Source organism: Anarrhichthys ocellatus, unplaced genomic scaffold (genome assembly GCF_004355925.1).
Source record: "Anarrhichthys ocellatus isolate YVR2014 unplaced genomic scaffold, GSC_Weel_1.0 scaffold15, whole genome shotgun sequence".
Taxonomy (NCBI): Eukaryota; Metazoa; Chordata; class Actinopteri; order Perciformes; family Anarhichadidae; genus Anarrhichthys; species Anarrhichthys ocellatus.
In genome coordinates this window covers 9,043,209-9,063,774 of record NW_022280045.1, presented here as the reverse complement: position 1 = coordinate 9,063,774, position 20,566 = coordinate 9,043,209, and the positions used below count along the sequence as shown (strand labels likewise).

General features: G+C 41.4%; 2 protein-coding genes across 2 annotated transcripts; both read right to left on the bottom strand.

Annotated features, from left to right (window-relative positions):
- Positions 1 to 670: 670 nt before the first annotated feature.
- pgap6 (post-glycosylphosphatidylinositol attachment to proteins 6) lies at positions 671 to 8,757 on the bottom strand. Its single transcript, XM_031854760.1, has 13 exons — positions 8,595 to 8,757; positions 8,074 to 8,257; positions 7,713 to 7,914; positions 7,019 to 7,146; positions 6,675 to 6,940; positions 6,225 to 6,565; positions 6,015 to 6,114; positions 5,430 to 5,544; positions 5,020 to 5,162; positions 4,619 to 4,797; positions 3,455 to 3,601; positions 3,239 to 3,355; positions 671 to 3,073 (listed from the first exon to the last, which is right to left on the bottom strand). The coding sequence occupies exons 1-13, from the start codon at positions 8,656 to 8,658 to the stop codon at positions 2,750 to 2,752; spliced, it is 2,310 nt and encodes a 769-aa protein (XP_031710620.1). The 5' UTR covers positions 8,659 to 8,757; the 3' UTR covers positions 671 to 2,749.
- A 1,108-nt stretch (positions 8,758 to 9,865) lies between these two features.
- LOC116387630 (leucine rich adaptor protein 1-like) lies at positions 9,866 to 12,416 on the bottom strand. Its single transcript, XM_031854891.1, has 4 exons — positions 12,360 to 12,416; positions 11,327 to 11,511; positions 10,241 to 10,406; positions 9,866 to 10,030 (listed from the first exon to the last, which is right to left on the bottom strand). The coding sequence occupies exons 1-4, from the start codon at positions 12,414 to 12,416 to the stop codon at positions 9,866 to 9,868; spliced, it is 573 nt and encodes a 190-aa protein (XP_031710751.1).
- Positions 12,417 to 20,566: the final 8,150 nt, after the last annotated feature.

Genomic DNA, 20,566 nt, shown 5'->3' with positions numbered 1-20,566 from the left:
CCATTAAGTATCTTAAAACCCCTCAGATTTATCTCAGTCCCAGGTTGGGAATCACTGCTCTAAATCCAGCATGAAATCAAGGTCTAAATGAATAATTAGGGTATATGGGGACTTATAACATATTACTAATACTACTGAGCAAAGTTCCCTTTTAGGTGTCAATTCAGGTTAAAGCGGCACTCCACCGATTTTACAGATGTCAGGTTATTCATCATAAGGAGCACTCAGTCTGTGTCTAAAGTCTTGAGTTAGGTAGAAAACCTTTGTCATGTACTGTTGACGAGGAGTTTTAAAAAGAACGGCATTTAGATCGAATGAAATATAGTTTTGAGTTGCATATGGGAAATGCCGAATCCAGTATTTATAAGCTTGGTTCATACTAGGGATTAAAAGTCAGGATATGTCGGCCTTTGCTGCTTCGATTTTGAAAAACAATGAGCAGTCAGGCTAGATGCTGTGATCTGCAGCACTGATCTGTGTCAGCGTTGCAGGACATGAGAGCCCACCGGATTTACTAATGGAGGTAAGCCATATATGCACATACACGTGCACACACACGCTATATTTCTGAGGATTATGATAATCCGCTTTCCTCCATTGCCCCATCCACTCTCATTGCTTGACAAGAGTGTGTGTGCGCCTGAGGAAAAAAACAAAAATCATGAAACCGTTCTCTTTATACCACAGATTTATTTTTGATGGACCAAATGCTCTTTGGATAAAGTAGTAGACCAATAAAGGAAGTAAAATCATGTTTTACATCGAACATCACATTTCTTCATCCTATGAGAGCTCCAGTGTGTTGTGGTAGAATGCCTTTCATACTCTTAATTAAATGTGACAACTAAAACAGGTGATTCACACGCTCTCATACAAGAGTGAAACACAATATTTCAAAGAAAGGAAGGCTATGCAAGTGTGCCAGAAGCGTTCAATTTGAACCTGTGCAAAATCATAATGAGAAAATCATCAATACATGGGACGCTTAGAACACATATTTCATACGTCTTACATTAAATAAAGTATGGAAAGTGCTCAGTAGCTTCACTGGTGCAACAGACAAAACACACATTCATACAGAGCACTCGTTTACAGAAAGATAAAGACAAGAGGAGGCACTGGACACAGCAATCTGAATATACATTCATAGTGGCCACTCGTATACATATGGGCTTTGTACATTACATAGCGGAGTTAGCTTTTTAAATCATAAAAGTGCTTCAGGATGAATGTCGGTAAAAAGTAATAATTTTAGAGCAGGAGATGATCAGAGAGCAGACAAGAAAAGAAAGGTGGACATAACATCGGGCCATCTACTACAGGCCTACAGTACGTAAAGAGGTGGATTGTGGGAAGGCATGATACACGTGGTCAGTAATCTATCAAGCTGTTCTGCAATTACGCTTTGAGGATAACAAGCTCATTTCATTGGCTGATGAAGACCATGTAATATGGTAGAAAGAACAAAGCCAAACCATTTGAAAGGTTGTTTGAACTACATGGCAGTTAATATTAATAATCAAGCATCCATGGCAAATGGATCAAAAAGTCGAAATAGTTTTCAAATCAAATTTTTTTTGCACTGAATTCAAGAAGATCCAAGAATGAGAGGAGTGTTTACATCGACTATAAATATTATATATTTTATCAGTGGACTCAATGATAATCTGAATATAAAGATTAAAAGTAGCTCCACAAAGTGAGATTCCTTATAAATATTTCAAACATCGATTTCATCGCCTACATGGACATACACAATATGTACAAATACCAGGGCCCTGTACTACGAAGAGCGAGGTAACTTCAGGTTCAAACCAACAGACACAGGCCGCTGTTAGAGTGCGAAGTTAAAAGTATACGTTGACATTTTGTCACGCGAGTCATTTGTCAGTAAAGTCAACATCAACCATGCTCTTATGCTAAACCCAACCTTTTGTTTTGTTGCCTAGACCTCACTTCCTGTGAAGACGCAAGTTTATTTTGAAAAGAGACGATGCATGTACGAGTGGAGACTGACAGGCGTGAATGCGTAAATTAAAAGGCTTATAATATCACTGCCCCATCGAGACGATAGATCGGACTATCATTACATTTGTGTATTCAGTTCAGCCTGTAAATCTACACATTCACATAGTCAGCGATTTGTTTGCCGGCTGTTCTTCCTGTGTTTTGCAGCTGCAACCGTGTTGCTTTTAGCCTGGAAGTATTCGTATTTGTCGAATATTATAGTTTGTAAAATGTGCCGCTCGACTAACAACAGACTTGTCCATGTTTGGGGATTGTGTGAACGCACTCAGAGCCAGATTGATGAACCCTGGGTTGATTTACCGAGCTGATGACCGCCGCTGAGCGGTAACGCGGTACGTTGAACTCGCTTCATAGTACAGGCCTCTGGTCATGAGGTCAAAGGTCAGGTGGTTTGCTACCTGGAGGTTTTAATGTTCATACTGCAGCTTGTGGAATGGACCACCTTCAAGGTTTCAGCAGATTTGATTTGGATTAAATGGTGTGTGTGTATTAGACTTTTACAGATCTTTTTCATTCAAATATAAGAAGAGTTTCAAACCATCTGTAAATGTGAACATGAAAATAGTAGACCTATGAGAACATAGGTCTAAATTTGATTTTTAAATGTTTTATTCAAGATATTAAGAAACTTTGAAGAGTCAGAGTCTTGATATCTTTTTACCTTATGTGAATGTTTGCAGTTTGCAGTGCACTTTGCTTCCTTACAGCATCTCCTGTCCTACTATGTGACAGTGTAGAGTTCATCCTTCTCGCTCTGACAGAGAGTGTACCCACAAACCCGGGGTCTCCAGCTCCAGCCCCAGCTCCAGCCCCGGCTCCAGCCCAACGCCTCCCTGTTCTTCTCCTTCGGCGGCAGCAGGAACACCACGCAGCTGGCCACCAGGATGTGCCACAGCGAGTGTGTGTAGTAGTAGTTGCCCTCTGTCTCAGTGAAGATGTACAAACATACCCCGACGAGGGCACAGACTGCCCCGGGGATCAGGAAGAGGACCCAGCGTCTCCACGAAGGCGGGTAACAATGACGTCGCTGCACTCCTCGGTACACCTGTAAACAAAGAAGAAACTGGATTCAGCACAAGTTCATTGTTTTATTCACAATCTTTCTTTTCTCCACATTGTGTGACCGCCTAGTTTTTCTTATCAACGAGGAAGTCAGCAGCATATTCCCATCAGATACTGTTTCATGAACTCCTTTTATTGGATGTCTCACCCAGGCAGTGACCATGCACAGTATGGCAAAGATGACGGGACCCAACAGGTTCCACAGGCCTTTGCGGTCCAGCTGCATCGACATGGCTATGAGCAGAGCCCCGAGCATGAACAGAGTCTGCATACACAAGAGAAAGACGATTACGAACAAATCATAGCACTTCAAATGTATTCATTTTAAGTTCAGTGTGAAAATAGGCAATAGTCAGCGTCTTACATATTTGAATGTGTCTCTGATGCGAGCCATGCACAGGATGGTGACCCAGATGGAACAGACCGACCCCAGGAAGTCACAATATTGTAGGGTATCGTAGTCCATTATGCACATTACTGCTACACCCGGCTGGTCACAGGCATGGTAAAACTACAATATGAAAAGGAGGAAAAAACACACACATTACTCTGAATGCTACAAAACTGCCTTAATCAGAACTAAGGCTCTCCTTCCCCACAGTCACATATAACACATGCATATAGATGTGATGTGCCCATAAGGACTAATATAACTCAGCTTAATCCAGAATGGGAAAAATGCTTAAAATGTGTGCGTTGTGTGATCTGGATTGATCTAGATTTTAACTGAAGTCATCTGCCATCACAGGCTCTACCCAACAACTCTATTAATAGCAATACATAGTAAACAGACACGCTCTGTCAGCATTTCTACTAAAGTGAGTTACCTAAACGCCACGTTCACTAAAAGTGCTTGTTTTTGCCACTGCCATAATACAAATCTGAGTCTAAGTGTCTGTCAACATTAAAAATAAAACGTTTCCTTATCTTTATCTTGATCCGTTCTGTTTGTTATTGTGTCTAAGTCCCGTTCAAAGAGAACTGTTTTTGTGAAATCTGAATATCCCACCCTCTTCCTCAGTGGGCCTCATAGTGTCCCAGAGCTTCATGGCCCCGCAGCAGCTGGTTCACCCTCTGTCTGTTTTCAGCTCTTCCCCTCTCCTACCCTCCTAAATTTGGTGGAGCTCTTCATCCGTGTACTCCGGCTCAAATAAATACGGGCGCCATCGGATTCAAAACACCTCATCCCCATTGTTGAAATCATCTAAATGTTAAGCCATTCCTTTAAAAATCTTTTGGATAACAATAAACGCTTTCTGTACAGAACACTCGTGTTTCTACTGTTGTCTTCCAGCAAAAAGTCACCTCGTTCAGAATGAGACTTCTCAGTCTCTTTCCATAAAGTCAGACTCTGTACTAATAACTATCAGAACCTGTCACTGGCAAAAACATCACCTTTAATGGACGTAAATGACAGCCGGAAGGTAAACTCAGAAGAGATCCTTCCCGCTTACATAACGTTATACTTATAGAAGATGAACAGTACTCTAGAAACATGGCTATGTATGCATGTGTGTGTGTGCGTTACCGTAGAGAAGAACATTGTGAAAAGGTAGACGGAGGCCTCAGTGATGTAGCAGCGTTTGATGGCCACCACCATGGCAGGCAGGAAGGACAGGTTACTGAGCGTGAGCAGCAGAGTAGCCGTCAACTGGCGACGGTACGACTGAGCTGTGGAGTTATCAGTGCAGCCCCAACCGCTCCAGCCTGCAAACACACACACACATGCACACACACGCACCCACACACGCGCACACACTCTCAGTGAAATCTAAATAAACACACAGCGGAATTAATCAGTAAATTACAAGAAAGGATACAGTAAGGACACTTCTTATTTTAGGTTAAGCAAAGAGAGTTACTTCAGTTATTTAAGTCAAAGAAAAGTATCTTTGTGTGAGAGTGAGTGAGTGAGTGAGTGAGTCTTACCAGCCTTGCAGACACAGGCAGCGTACAGGTAGCTGTAGGATCTCATTAGTCTACATTCACCATATGTACCACAGTCCTCTACACAGGCACTGATAAACACCTCCGGGACCACAGACACCAATGATATATTGCCACAGTCACTGCTGCAAGAAACACACACACACTTAACATATTAAAACACACGGCCAGTCACAAATGCCTTCGCTACACAACCTAGTTTTATGCACTTTAATTCCCAACATTTAGCACATATAGGTGAATTTACTATACGTGTGTGAATTTAAAAAAACATCCATTGTCTGTTGAGAGTAGTGTTATCCCGATCCGTCATAGGTGCAGAAAATATGTAGAAGATATTCAAGATACACATTTTTAGACGCAGATAGAAATGCAGCATTAGCATGTGTTACCTGTTGCATGTAAGCTGCAGGGTGAGGTACCATGTTGTTGACTGAGGAAAAGGCAGCCGGACCACAGCTTTGGGAACGCTGGCATTCACTTGAACACTGTACCCTCCAAACAAAGCTGCAGACGCAGACACACACACACACACACACACACACACACACATACACACACACACACACACACACACACACAGTTTCCAAACTGTATTTTCAGAATGCAAAGTCAAGCTTTACAATATATTTTTGTCTACAGGGTTCAATGAGACCTATTTCCTAATAAGAGCTTAGAAGTTCTACCGTAACTATTTCTAAGTCATAGCAAAGTTGGTACCTATCTAGGCATGCCCTTAGCACAAGGCAGGAAAACACCTTTGAAATGTTGACATTCCTATTTCATAAATGTATATTTTAACTTGTACTTGTTTGCTACTCCGAGTGTGTTATTCATCATCAATCCTACAACCCTATTTTCTGCTATTCTATCTTAATTTTACCTGAATCATGAAGCTGCTGCAGGTATTTCCAGGTGTCTAATGCATCAATTCCTAAGTGTAAAAGTGAAAGAATCATTCTGGGTATCTGCGCTACCTGTGCGACAGGGTTGAGAGTCGTTGAGTTCGAGGACCGGAGCCCATGGAGAGAGACAGGCCACCACACTGCTGCTAGTGTTTCCCAGGGTTACATTAGTCTACACACACACACAAACAGCACGTAAGCTTAACCCTGACACTCTCAAATCTAACAGGCTTTTATCAGGATAGTGTATGAGTGAATGTGTAGTCTTTCACCAGTACTCACAGAGTTGAGTGTGAGCTGTAGGTTGAGTGTACCCCCGGTGGCGTGTGTGTACAGCGGGTAGGTGAGCAGCGTGGGGTGTGTATCCGTGACGCTGATGTTGGGTCCACTGGCCGGAGTGAATCGGAGCGACAGGACGTCTACCTCCTCGTAGAGCACCGGGATGCTCCACACACACGCCGACGACGGGGTGAACAGGGATGCTGAGTCGTTGCTTAAGGTGACTGCGTCTGTAATGAGGGAGTCGTTGCCAGCTGATGTTGAGTTGGTGAAGCTGCGGTTGCCTCGGAGCATGTTGAGGTCATCATCTACTTTGAGGCCGACGCTTTTTGGCTTGCACCCCACTGAGGGAGACACATATTTAAAAATAATTATCACACACTGGCAGTGGAGTAGAACAGAGACATAGTGTGTGGAATGTTTGTTTACAGAAGTCTGTGCATCTGTGTTCACCTGTGGTGTTTGAGACGATACTAAAGCTCACAGTACGGTTGTCTAAGCCGCTCTCCACGACAACTCGTACCCAGGTATCCCAAGGTGGGTTAGAAAGAGCAGCAGAGCAGCCGATCCCTGAGCAGTTCACCGTTACCGGGCGGTTCTGTAGAGAGGTAGAGCCGAGCCTGAGGACCAGCGAACAGTTTCCACCGTCGGCCCCATCCTCTGACGAACAGTCGGCCACAGAGACGTAGAGAGAGGACGCAAACTGTGGAACGTACAACCTGAGACAGACACAAATAAATCAACTGGACTTTTACAGACTGATAAGAGGAATAAATGCACACACGGACAGTTCTTACTTAAGGCGGGCAGGTCTGTCAGGAGCTGTGGTCTGCTGGAGGAATGTGCCCTGCGGTAAAATGGGCGTGTCCACCGCTCTCCTGATTGATAGCTGAGGCTGGAAGAAGTACGAGCAAGACGGAAAGCCCTAAGAGAGAGAAAGACAAAAAAAATTAAATAAAACAATGTAGAACAATGGGGGACAAATACACACAAAAAATACAATTACAGAGATACGTATAAGATCAAATGTAAGTAGGAAGTTTCTTTCAAGGCCAGCCGTTTGGTAAATAAGCCGGCACTACCTGCTGAAATTATGAAACATGAACGGAGGCCAGAAAGAGAAGAAGCAGAAGAATGTGATTCAGCTACTTTACGTAAGCAACAATTAACCGACCTCCTGCTCCAGTGGAACAGGTCGGGGTAAAAGGATAATTTACAAGTAGAGCATGATATGAATATTGACACTTTATCTTGGCCTTTCAATTAAAAACAAATGTCTTTTTTAGACAAATATGATGGAGAGATGAAGTTGACGTGAAAAATAAGTGATCTCATCTTTCTTCAAAACGGTCCTCTTGAAAATTGCAGCACTTTAAATGAGGACTGTTTGTATGCATATGTCCAGAGGAAAGAAATCTTCATCAGGACTCATAACAACAAAAACAGTTACAAAAAGTGAAAAGCACATACTGTATACGGCTCTACACAAACCTTCTGCTCGATGCGGCCATCATCTTCAGGCAAGTGGGCCCCAACGTACCAATCACCGGGAGCAGGATTGGAGAGGTTGAAGGTCGTGGAGCTTTGTGAAGTTACCGGTAGGATCAGAGACAGACAGGGGCTCCATAGTGTAGCGTTGGGAAACACCGTCCCTGTTGGGTTTATCACTGGAGGGGCACCATACCGAATATGGCTATGAGAGAGAGACAGAGAGAGGGAGAGAGATTCAAAATAAGTTTCAAAGAACAAAATAAAAGCGTCGGCAGTAAAAAGAGATGAAGAAGAGTCACAACAGTAGAGTACAGTAGAATAAATCACAGTAGAAAGTGGGCAGACGTTGTCATGATCTCACATGGTGACATTGTGCTGTCCACAGTGGAAGGTGTGGCCCTTGGTGACGGAGAAGAGCCAGCGAGCGATGGCCGTTTCCTCTGGTATGTGAAACCTCTGCAGCCTCACGTTCCCGTACCAGCCATACTTGGACAACTTCTGAGCCGGTTTGGACGAGAGCTCGGAGACAAATGTCACCTGTCCATCTTCAGGGGATAAGAGTTCATTGTATGAAAGGGCACAGACACAGTTTTACTGCTTGTAGTACTCCGATATACATATTGTATTCGTCAGTAAGTTAGTAGTTTGTAAATACAAGACAATTAATGATACAAAATATTATTTTAATTAAAAACAACACACTGGGGAAATTTAGCCAGAGAGATGAAGAGATGAGAGAAAGAAAGAGCACAACTGACAATATTAGACACTAAATGAGAGGACTAAAACGTTTCTTCAGGTAAACTCGCATGTCGAGACAGTTAGCAAACATGCTAGGACCAGTTAGCTCTGTCTTCGTCTCTCGTGCTGAACAACACTCACCGTCTGCTAACGTCCGAGTCGTCAGGGCAACGAGAAGGAGACCGCATAGAAAACAAAACTCCATGTTTCCTTCACGAGTGTCTGAACCATTACATCGTCCTTTAACCACCTGTAACGTCACACCAATCTATCGCTGAGGAGAAGTCGTTGTCCATGCACAGCACTTCCTGGATTTCTATGTAAATACATGACGTCACGTGCTGCCTTTGAGGCCGTCGGAAAACTGACCATCATTCACATGAACGACGGAGAACAAAATGCCATTTCATTGATAATTTGTGTAATTTTAAAATAGATAATTTTTAAATATTGTTAATTGACATAAACGACAACTTTTTGTTGACGCAAAACATAATGCACAGCAGTGAATAAGGTGCAACACACATTAGTCCATGAATGCAGCGCGAGTGTTAATTATAATGGTAATGTTTAAAAGTAGAAGTTTAAGAGAACCATGGAAGGCAACACTGTCTTATTGAAACAGTTCTGAAATGCCTTCATATTAATGTGTAGGCCTATATAGCTTTCATGATTAGGACTTATTTCACCATCACTAATGTCCATTTTTAAATTAGTTTACTGTTACATTATAATGAATTTCATGTTTACACATAACACACATTCATTCAGCATTCATACTTCTCTGCTGTTTGGGTTGTGAGATGAGCAAGAGCATTAATAAAGACTCCTTTTGTCTTGTTTATTACCAACCGACATATTAGGCTCATCATTGCAGCAGAACAATGGCACCATCTTTTAAATCTTCACAGGTTAATTGCCTTATATCCACAACTGTGAAAGAGGTCAGAGAGACTGGACAATATATGAGATATAAGCTATTATTATGAATAAGATAAGACAATCAAATGAAATTCAGTTTAAATGAAAAAGAAAGAAAAACAGAGTTCATGATCAGTATCTCTGCAATTCAAGTCACCCGTGTGTAAAACATGTATTAGACAAGGACATAACATTTTTAGATATTTCTTAGTAGAGCTTCCTCATATTTACAATGTCCTTAATTGTTAATAAAAGTGTTTTTTGTCTCTTGGAACACCTAAAATACACACACTAAACACTGTACATCCTAATGTAAAAAGCAAATGAGTACTGAAAAAGAGAAAGGGGCCCATTCATCTTCAAGCATCATTCATCATTCATTCATCAGTGTCAAAGTGCATTTTAAATCCCATTGCATTACTGGCAGTAAACTGTTGAGGGGAATAGCTTCAAACCAAACATCATACATTCAAATGTTGCTTTATAGAAGATCATAGAAACATTACATCGTCCTGTGACTCCACCCAGCACCACTGAGCATCATAGCCCAGCAAAGCCGAGTCTCTGTTAGGCGCACTCTCTTCCTCTTCCATCGTATTGTGCTGCAGGGCTCTGAAACTCTCCTGAGTTTGGTGCTCCGTCTGTGTCTCTCCTGACTGTTTAGTGAGGGAAAAATTATTAATTTTTCTTCTTGCCCTGTTAGATCTGAGGAGAGCTCTTCTGATGGTGCCAGCATCGCCTTTGATGTCTTGTAATGGAGCTACATCCGAGTCCTGTGGTTGGGACTTTTCTGATTTGTCAACAACCAAACAGTTGGCAAGACCAGATAATGACCGACCACGGCTGCCATGTGCGGAACGACTAACTTCAAACTTGAAGGTGGAAGGACTCGGAGGTCTTTCCTCAGACTCTGGGATCGGCATGTCAAAGTAGCTCTTGTGGTTTGATTCACCATCATCAGCGTGTGGTGGGTGATCCGCTGATTCTTCACCAGAGTTTTCAGTCAAATCCTGAGTTGGACTCTGACATTCTCTGTGGGAGCAATAATATAAAATACTAAGCCACATATGAAGCCTGAGCCCTAAAACCGATCTAAATCTAAATCATGCACGTCTCAGGTATCTAAGCTTCTTCAAGTTTTTGCTGAAATTCTGAATCTGACTGACACACAAAATGGAGCAGTGATGTACATTTTTGATTTTTTTGTTTTAGATTTGAAGTTGTTTTTTGAATGTACACTGCGAAGTTCAAGAGTTTAACCACACTGCTGGTTTGTGTATTCTAACAGCAGTTTGTAGGCTATCAAGTACATGATTTTAATGACAATTCTCTGACATATTCTCTTTTGAACACTGAACATGCCAAATATGATAACTCTGAAGTTTATAATACAATTTGTGTTTATAGGTCACTTATCTGCATATATTGTCGTATTGCACACTTTCGTCAATGCAAATGCCCCTGGTGGCATTGAAGACACCAATAGTTTGGTAAGATTTTGGCCATGGCATGACTCTGTTTAATGCACTTTTTTGTATATCTGCACTGGGTTGCAAATTGCTTACTTTTTCTTTTAAGAGTACTATACACTACAATGCCTTGACAAAGTACGAACGTAGTGCATGCAGTATGCATTCAATTGGTAAATACTACTTCATCATAACATGGTACCTTGAACTTTGACCATCTTGCTCATATATATTCCGCGACGATTGTTGGCCAGAAAAGCATGTTGGCTTGCATACTGAATACAACCGGATTAAGTAGGACATACTGTATTTGATATACTATGTATTGGGACATACTAAATCTTTTTTTCTGGCATACTAAATAGTATGGCAGTCTGGGTATTGGAACGCAAAGATAATCTATTAGCTTAAACATTTTAAATAGCGCACATCTTCAATCAGAACAGGTGCCTGTACACCTGCCAAACCTAAACTGTACTGTACCTGCAAGGGGGCATCGAGAGCCCGTGCTCCTCCACAGTCACCAGGCTGCTCAGGCTGCTTGTCAAGCTGCTGCCACGGCTGGCTAAGGCCCCCCGCTCCTCCATCAGCCAACGCATGGCCTCAATACCCTCCTGAACGGCCACCAGCTGGCGCAGAATCTTCACATCGGCAGAACGCAGCCACCTCTGCAAGAATAGAGAGGAGTTAGATAAGTGTGATGCAAGTATATATCAGGGAACTTGATATGTGTGTGTGTGTGTGTGTGTGTGTGTGTGTGTGTGTGTGTGTGCACTGCAGGCATGTGTAATGGGAGAGAGAGGTGTGTATTTAACCTCTCTCAGAGGCCATCAGACATAAATCATACACACACACTCACTAGTGAGGCCCTTGCTTGTGTACTCATTTGACAACAAAGCATAAAGCACAACAAAAGAGCAAAATAAATTAGAAGTATGTTGGAGGAACTTAAGGTGAAAAGGTGTTCAGAGAATGACCAGAGGAATCCCAACAGAATGTGTGAAATTAATTGAGAGGAATGAGAGAGACGCCAGGTGAAGGGTGTGGTGAAGAGACAGGTGACACTGTCTGTCATCAGAAATAAATAATACGCAGGTGAAGTGGCTCCGAAATGAAAGCAGTGGTTTTTACATTTCTGCAGTTCAGAGAAAAACATTCGTCTGTCATCAGAATAAACAGAGGAGTTATTCCTGAAACAAGTTGTGCAAGTTGCCAAACATGGAACGATACGCAGGCAGGCATGCAGGCGCACTCAGGCAGTACAAACCACAAAACAGAAGATTTTGTCCAGTTAGGTAAATGCATAATTACATATCGTCTATGATAGATTCAATGCTGAGAACAGAATCGGAGTCTTTACCATCTCTTGTTTTAAAATGCTTATTTTGACAGAAAAGCTATCGCTGAAGGCAGAGCTGCGGTCTCCCCTGTCGACCACATCAGACCTCCAACCATCTTCGCAGTCCACAGCATCCCTCATCCAAATCAGAAGACTTTCCGGTGTTTTCATCCCAACCTTATTTTCCACTTCTGTCAGATCTGGGAAGGAATCGTTGAGGAGTTCCTCTGCCATCCCACCGCGCCGTATTTTACTTCCAAGTCCTCCGATGGGTGTTTTTTTTATGGAGAAGAGCTTGTGCGTAAAGTCACTTTCCAAATTCCACTCTGAGAAGTTAAGACTCGACAGCGGGGAAACCGCGCAATCATAAATCTCCCACACTTACAGCAAAGTCCCACACGTTATATTCCTGAACACTCAACAACAAACCGTGATCAGGAATGACAAACGTGCCACAGAGGCGCAGATCGAGCCGTGAAAACGCTGGAACGACAGATCACCTGTACCTGCTGACATGCTGTCGCCATTCATGCTGCTGAGGTATTGATGGTGTGTAGTACAGAATGTGTTGCTGGAAAGTGGAAATGCTCTTTGTGTAGTCCTCAAACAATGGTGTGAGTTCCATACAGTCACGTGAAGAGGCAACACCTGTGCGCACCAAGCTGCTTGTGATGTGAAGCGCACGTTAAATCTGTAACAATCTCTTTATTAGCCTTCTTTATATGTTTAACCTTGATTCCAGACAGAGTAGGGCTATGTATTACTTATAATTGATTATGTAGGTTAGTGCCTACATATTAAAACCATCAGCATGTAACTAAAGGCGGTAAACCCGTAGTTGTATAAAATGTAATTTAGGATATGCATAGGCCTAACTAACTAAATCTCTCCCTGAGTAACTTTTCCTGGGATCAAATTTAAATGTCCTCATGTCAACCTCTGTGTTTGTTCATTCATTTGGGAGTATTATGGTGATTAAGGTTTTTGTTTTAAAATGTAGATATCTACTTGTTCAAATAAGTTTAATTGACAAAGAAAAGTGGTATGTATTTTTAAAAGCCCAGATGGTTTGGCTGTACAGTAGATGCAGGCAATGGCAAAAATATATATTGTATTGCCATGTAAAAATGTGTTTTGAGACAATTTGGATCATATTGTGGAAGTGCTTAAAAGGGACGATTCTCCTAAAATCCAAAATACATACTTTTCCTCTTACATGTGCTATTTATCAATCAATATTGTTTTGGAGTAAGTTATTTAATGGGACTATATGGCACTCGGCTTGTGGCGTTCAAAGCGCCAAATAACATTTCACAAACTCAACAGCAATGTATCTTTCCAGAAATCATGACCCAGTTAGTCAAAATAATCCACAGGCCTTGTTGTGAGCAGTTTCATCTATGGTATTTTTGATTTTGGGGTGAACTGTCCCTCAAAGATATTCTGTAGGCCTATAAGAAACAGGTCTGTGCTGTTGTACAGTCCACTTTTAGACACGGAGACGGGACAAATAGTTAGCAAGCTAACATCTGCCACACACTCAAATAGATGATTTATTTTTATTCATCCGTCATCTTGCCCCATATTGATGCCTTTCAAAATCAGGGCAACGGTTATGGGAGGTTCCTGCATCCTTAATGATTGAGGATAAGACCAGTTGTGCATTAAGTGCATTGTCAAAGGAGTATATAATACAAATAGATGACAGCGGCAGTCTGAGAAAAAAGATAAAGCAACTAGCAGAATGCATGACTGAAAATAAGTTTATGATGCTTCATCAGTTTACAGAAAACTAAGCTGTGACTTCAGAGGGCAAAGTTAGTTTTATGTGAAAAAGTCAGACTGTGGGAGGCATCTTTGAGACTGTGGGAGAAAACTTTGAGGGTTTTACCACTGGCCACTGTTAGAGGGAGACAAACACCGCTGCATGCAACACAGACTGGTGGAGACGTTTGTGTAAGCTGTTATCAGCCAAGTGGCTTTGACTGAGAATCAGCAAGCTCCAACATTGCCAACTGTTTTAAAGAGAATGTAATTAACATATATAATTATGCAATGGACATACCATTAAGCATAAGTCTCACAACATACACACTGCAGTTGGGAGGAAGCTCAGAAAAACACTAAATATCTTCGTGTCAAGTTTGTAAATAATTGACATCATACACAACAAATAGCACACAGTAGTAGCTGTCCCACAAAACAAATATTAACACAACAAATAAGAGACAGCAACTAATTACAACACAAATACAAAGGAGGGTAGAACCATGTTTCAATGAATGAATCTCCATCTCTCGTGCGACTTAGAAGATGAAATATTACTAGCCTATCGCCTTGCCTCCCTTTAGACTTTAGAGGCTAAACTCAGTTCAGTCACCTTTAAATCTCAACTGTGCAACAGAATCCCCTGGTTCATTTCACTGGAGCTGCTATGTGGAGACCAGTATAAGACTGCAGCAGGAAGTAGGATTTATATATATACTTAAATATAATTTAAGAAATAAGAAATCATCAAGATGGCTACTCCAATACCATACTCAGCCCCCCCCCTTAACACAGCTGAAAGCCCCACAAGAACAAATAAAACTGGCTCATCTAATTGATTAGCTAACGGCACACTAAAAGGGAATAGGTCTGAAGAAAATTGTTGGCTGCTCTCATAGTGTCTTCGATTAAAATCTAATAGAAACAGGAGCACTTTGGTAGACAAAGGGAACCTTTACAAGAAACATTTTACAAAACATATGTAATGTAAAAACAAATTATACACCTTGCTAGACTGGAACACAAGCCCCCAATCGGTGACTGAAATCTATATTCATAAAGAACCATGTTAATATTGTATTAAAAGGACTAAAGTGTTAAAACATCTCTGATCTGCTTGAGCATACCTTGTTTCTTGGCTGATGTGCCTTAGCAATCACTGCATGTTTAAGTCCCTCACCGAACATGAAGAATCAAACAAATAACACATTTTTTAATCAACAAATCTTTAATTTAATAATATGAGCTAAAATAAAGATTTCATGGTTCTAAAATGTCTCTAAGACTGAGATTTTAAACATATTTTAAAATAAGGAACGTACAAAATCAAACACCAAACAAAGGCTGGTCTCAGCTGCTCTCACAGGTGAGTCTAATAAGTGCAGGAAGAAGCCCAGGTGAGCTTCCCACTTCTTTTTATAGACTTTGTCCCTTGGTCCTAGTGCTAGACTAACTATTACTTTCCCTTCCACTAAAATAATAAATGTTTATGCACATAAATATATCTGAAATGTTAGCTGTTGTTAAAGCTTTAAATTGATTCCCCTTTATTTCTAATGGACATAAGATGAAGCATTAACATTCCCTCCACACTCGCTGTCTGCTGCAGCATAAAAAGGTCTTTGTAAGAGACAAGACATCTGCTCGGCCACACTCTCTGACCTTTGTTCATAATGTACAGCTTCTGTTGACATGATCTGGTAGTTGATGTGTTTAGGAGAATCAGCCAACTCAAATCAAATAGCTTGTTTCCTCTGAAAAGACCTGTAGATGGCAGCAGACATTCAAGCACTCAGATATTTGATGACATTCTCAGAGGTTGAACAATCAAGCCTGATTTCCGCTCCTCTGGGATTTCATTCATTAGCTCTGTTTTCTTAAGAGTACAGATTAAGTTTCAAACCCTGGAAACTGAGCCCAAGTCAACACTCTGAGGTCATCTCATCTTATGAATCATAATCTTTTCTGTAATTTTATAGGAGAGTTTCGGCCATTAATTCTCCAGGTTTCTTAACAAACTTGCTCTACTGCTGCGAGCACATTCCATGATTTCATCAGAGAGGCATAATACTGACAGCAAATATGTCAGACTTGACACAACATTCTTGTAATGTCCATGGAATGAAAAAGCAAGTGGGAAGTTGGAATGACGAGAGGATAAAACAATCTGGGTACTGTGAGCCCAGGGGGGTGGCCGTAAAACATTACCCACGTATTAGCAAGTGTTCTCAGGGTAGCTCAGAGTAACCCCGGGGTCAGCGTGACATGAGGTCGAAGGTGAGCATAAAAAATGTTACACAGAGAAAGAATTATGTTTTTTATGAGTCGGGGCCTCTTACTTCCAGTTTTAGGGAAATCATAAACTTACGCAAACGTTATAAAAATGGTCAAATTGTGTCATTGAAAGGCTTAAATTATGAGCAGATAGGATTTTACTGCATCTGTCAGGGCTGTTAAGTGTGATTTACTAAGAATCATAAAGAGGATGTGGGGTAATAGGGGAGTTGCCTTACTTTTTTCTTTTTTTTGCCAAACCACATGAAAAGCAGAGACATGAACGTCAAACAACATTCACTCACGTGGATTGAATTTATCCTGAAGTCTCTTACACATAGAGAACATGTTCCTGGGAATAGAGGAATAGATATTTTAGCCTAATTCCCCAGTGAATAAGCCTGAAGTGTGGCGTGTGTGTGTTTGCATGCATCGAGTCAAGGGTCAGAAAAACAGCATAACACCTGAGGCCACTGGGCCAGGAAATCCTCCAGGTTCACATGGTCTGTGGAAAGACCCTCATGTACAAACAAAGCCAATCAACCTGAACTTTACAGCACAATTATAGGCCAGAAATCACTCAATGGTTTCCCCCAAAAAATAAGCTCTCAAGTGTGGAAAGCTTCACCTGTCAAATGTACAGTATACAAACAACTTGAGAGCTAGAAGTGTTGGTAGGTGTTTTTGTTACCTTTGGACAGAACCAGGCTAGCTGTTTCCCTCTGTTTTCAGTCTTTATGCTAAGCTAAGTTAGCCAGCTGCTAGCTTCATATTTACTGTACAAATAAAATAATGGTATCAATCTACTAGTCGCAAAGCATATTTACCGAAAATGTTGAACGGTTCCTTTAAGGATCTAACTGACATATTTAAAAATTATGCAAAAAGGCCCAAGATTAAAAGAGAAACAGTTAGTTAATAACTCCCGCTGCTCATGAATTTTTAGTTAGGCGATCACGCGGCTCTGTGCATCTGTTTCTATTTAGGAACCTACAGAGAGATTAAATGAGTGTGGAAACGTAATGGATCTCATATGTATGGAGAGGCCCATTTACATCCTGTAATTGTGTTGTGTTTTCAAACCATGACATAAAACACAGATCGCAGAGCTGAGAAGGCACATAAATAGAGTTTACAGTGCGTGAGAGGCATACCATGGAGTCCATTAGTGTCCACTGGAAAGCTTACAGTATCAAAGTGCAATTTGCAACGTCAATTGGGGCAAAGCTAAAACAGAGATGCATATTGTGGACCAACAGATAGCCCATGCTGTCTGACTGCAGGGTCATCAATAGATTCCTGCTGCATCAATCTTTGTTGTTTAAACAGATGTCAGCGGCACCAAAGAGCTTGTGCTGGGCCTGATTGAATGCTTGATAGGAAAGCCCAGAGGAGCCTGTGTCAGAGGCCACAGGGGCCAGTAGATTCCAAGCACATTAACATTCCTGAATAAATAACCCCAGGGAATGTTATTGTGGAGACGTTAAACAGGATTTTTCCTCCCGGAGCGCAGGAGAACGACCAGGCATCACTCTGGCGTCTCCATCGCCTCGGGTTAGGAGGAGCTAAAGCAGCCGGTGCCAAAATGAAGAGCTTTTTAAACCCCCTTCTATCCATTCCTTCCTTCGAATTGCAAATTGCACCACATGAAATAATTCTGGTGATTCTGGTTCATTTAGATATTGTTCATCAGAATCGGATGTATTTGCTCAGTATGTGTGCACATACAAGGAATTTGTCTCAGTTTATTTTTCATCTCTCTGGATGTACTTACACATGAATTTAAATAACAGCTAGGGACAACAAAGCTGAACAAATAAAGGTAAAGAGCGACGGGACTGTTATGTACACGAGAATAAATAGGTGTTTATATAATGCTCCTGCCAGTGTACATACAAACACATCTGACCAACCTGTGATATTATCAAGCACATATTTTATATCATTTTTATACCTTTCCATAAACAGGCATAGTACTGAATATTTTACATCTTTCTGGATTCTGCTGTACACGATGGGTTTCACATTGTTTTCCATGCAACATGTGTTTGTAATAATGGACTTTCAGCAGCACCAGTGGGGGTGGAGAGGTTAAGTAGTTAAGTATGGGCAAGTCAAGTAAATCTTATTTATATAGCCTCATATTAATAGCTATACAAATGAGCTAATTAAGCAAATTTGTGATATAAGGCTAATGTAATATAAGGCTAATAAAAGCAGGTATGCTTTGCTGAACTATGTGACATTGTTTAATCTTGTGTTTAACTTTGACGGCCGAGTGTTTCCAGGTAGTTTTTTCACTCACATGCATTGCTTTGTTTTGGAAACGTCACTAACTGCCCCATCAGACCTCTCCAACATGTCATGGCATATTACACATGCTGGTAACCCATCACTGTATATGTGATACAAAAAATCCTCAGTTTGCGTCGTTACCTTGAAGAACAAAATTCCATTGAGGCATTCTTATAGCAATCAACAGTGATACCACTGGGGGAAGTGAGTGTTTCAATCAATGCTGCATCTCATTTGAAGAATGACAATCGATGTTCCCTCTTCTTCTTCTTCTTCTTCTTCTTCTTCTTCTTTTTTAAACCTGCATTGATTGATTTTTTTTTTGGCCACTTGGGGATAATGCAACAAGCTGAAAACACTATACTGAAGTTTTAATTGCAGTTATGTTATTCAACGGTTGTCTACTTAAACATGGAGAAACATTAGCATTCATTTAGAGTCAGGTTTGTGGTCATCTGACAATTATAAGTCAAAAATTCACTCTCTAGTTAAAAGACTGAGTGTTTCCAGCTCTGTTTTGCTTTCCTTCAGCTGCTAAATGCTTCTCTAAATGCTCCACTATGTTCATCAGCGAGTAGCTATAACTTTGTCTACTTGCTGTTTGGTGCCGAGCAGGAAGTGTGCAGTCAGTCTTTCGAATTGTTTTCACTGAAAACAGCTGCCTGCAGCAGCCGGTGTTTTTGCTGTTGCCAAATATGTTGCCAAGTCAGAATTTAGCGTGATTTGAAAAAGGTATTTTCAACATCAACATCATCAATTATGAGTAAATATGATCAGTCAAAATCCCAGTTTTGAATCACAACTAGTGGGTAAATTTGCCCTCAAAAACTTTTACTTGGAGAGTGTCATTGCACAATATTCTTCAGGCTTATGTCAACTTTGTTGGAATTCTGATGCTACACAATAAAAACCCCTTGCAGTTTCATAGCTCCCCTTCTACTCAGAAAGGCAGTTATTGCCAAATTCTTCACAATGTCTCCCCCTCGCTCTATCCGTGCATGTTGTGGCGTTAAACGTCTGGGGAGGAGGATTCCTCCGGATCGACCTGTTGCTCTGTTGCAGTGCAGCTTGGAGTTAGCTAGATAGGACCAGAGTCCACCCTTCTCCTCCCCTGGTGAATCACACATTCCTAATGTTGGAGGTCAGCACCGAGCTTACAGCACTTACAGCTCCGGACATATTGATGGTTGCGTGAAATATAGCTGTTGTTGATTGGGTGATTTTTCTCTGCAAGGCCTGTGAAGGCATTCTGTAAGTGATCTTTCTCCAGAGACATGTATTCATTGCTTTAAAGGTCACAACCGAGCGCCTGCCGAGTGACATGATAAAGAGAAGTGAACAAGGTCAAAAGCCTCTGGCCAGGTGCCAAAGGAAATACAGGTTTCAGCGAGAATGAGTGCGGTACCTGAGATTTAAAGTTAATCACGCAGGGAAAGTTATACCCCGTCTTCCTACTACGCTCCCTTTTTTTTTCTTTTCTCAATATTTCTGTCCTGTCTCATTCTTCCCCCTGCGCCGTTTCTCTGGTTACTAAATGAAAACACATGAGACCCTATAGAGTGCTTCTGGGATTTCGTTCACCACCGTTGTACTCACGAAACATTTACATTTGATTGACACATTAAATGTTTATTATCACTCGATTACCGTATCATGGGAAGGCCTGAGGAAACACAAACCCTCTGCTATGTGGTGACATGTTACCTCAACGGTGATGGCAAGCTGCATGACCAACCTCCATCCACCTCCTTATCTCCGATTATTAAACATGTGTCATAAAAAGATAAAAGATAAAAGATAAAGAGCTTCGCTGGTAAGATGTTGCTGTTAGCAAATGGCTGCCAGTGCCAGGTGAGCATGTGGAGAGCATCAGAGCACGCTGCTCACGATGTTTGATGAAGTCAATGTTTGTGTTCCCGTCAGCAGTATATTCTTCTTGGCTCCGTCCCCATGGGGCTCCTTCAGACACATATGGAGGTAATTTGTTCAAAAAAAAAGAGAAAGAAATGAGAGAGGGGGGGGGGGGGGGGGGGGGGGGGGGGGGGGGG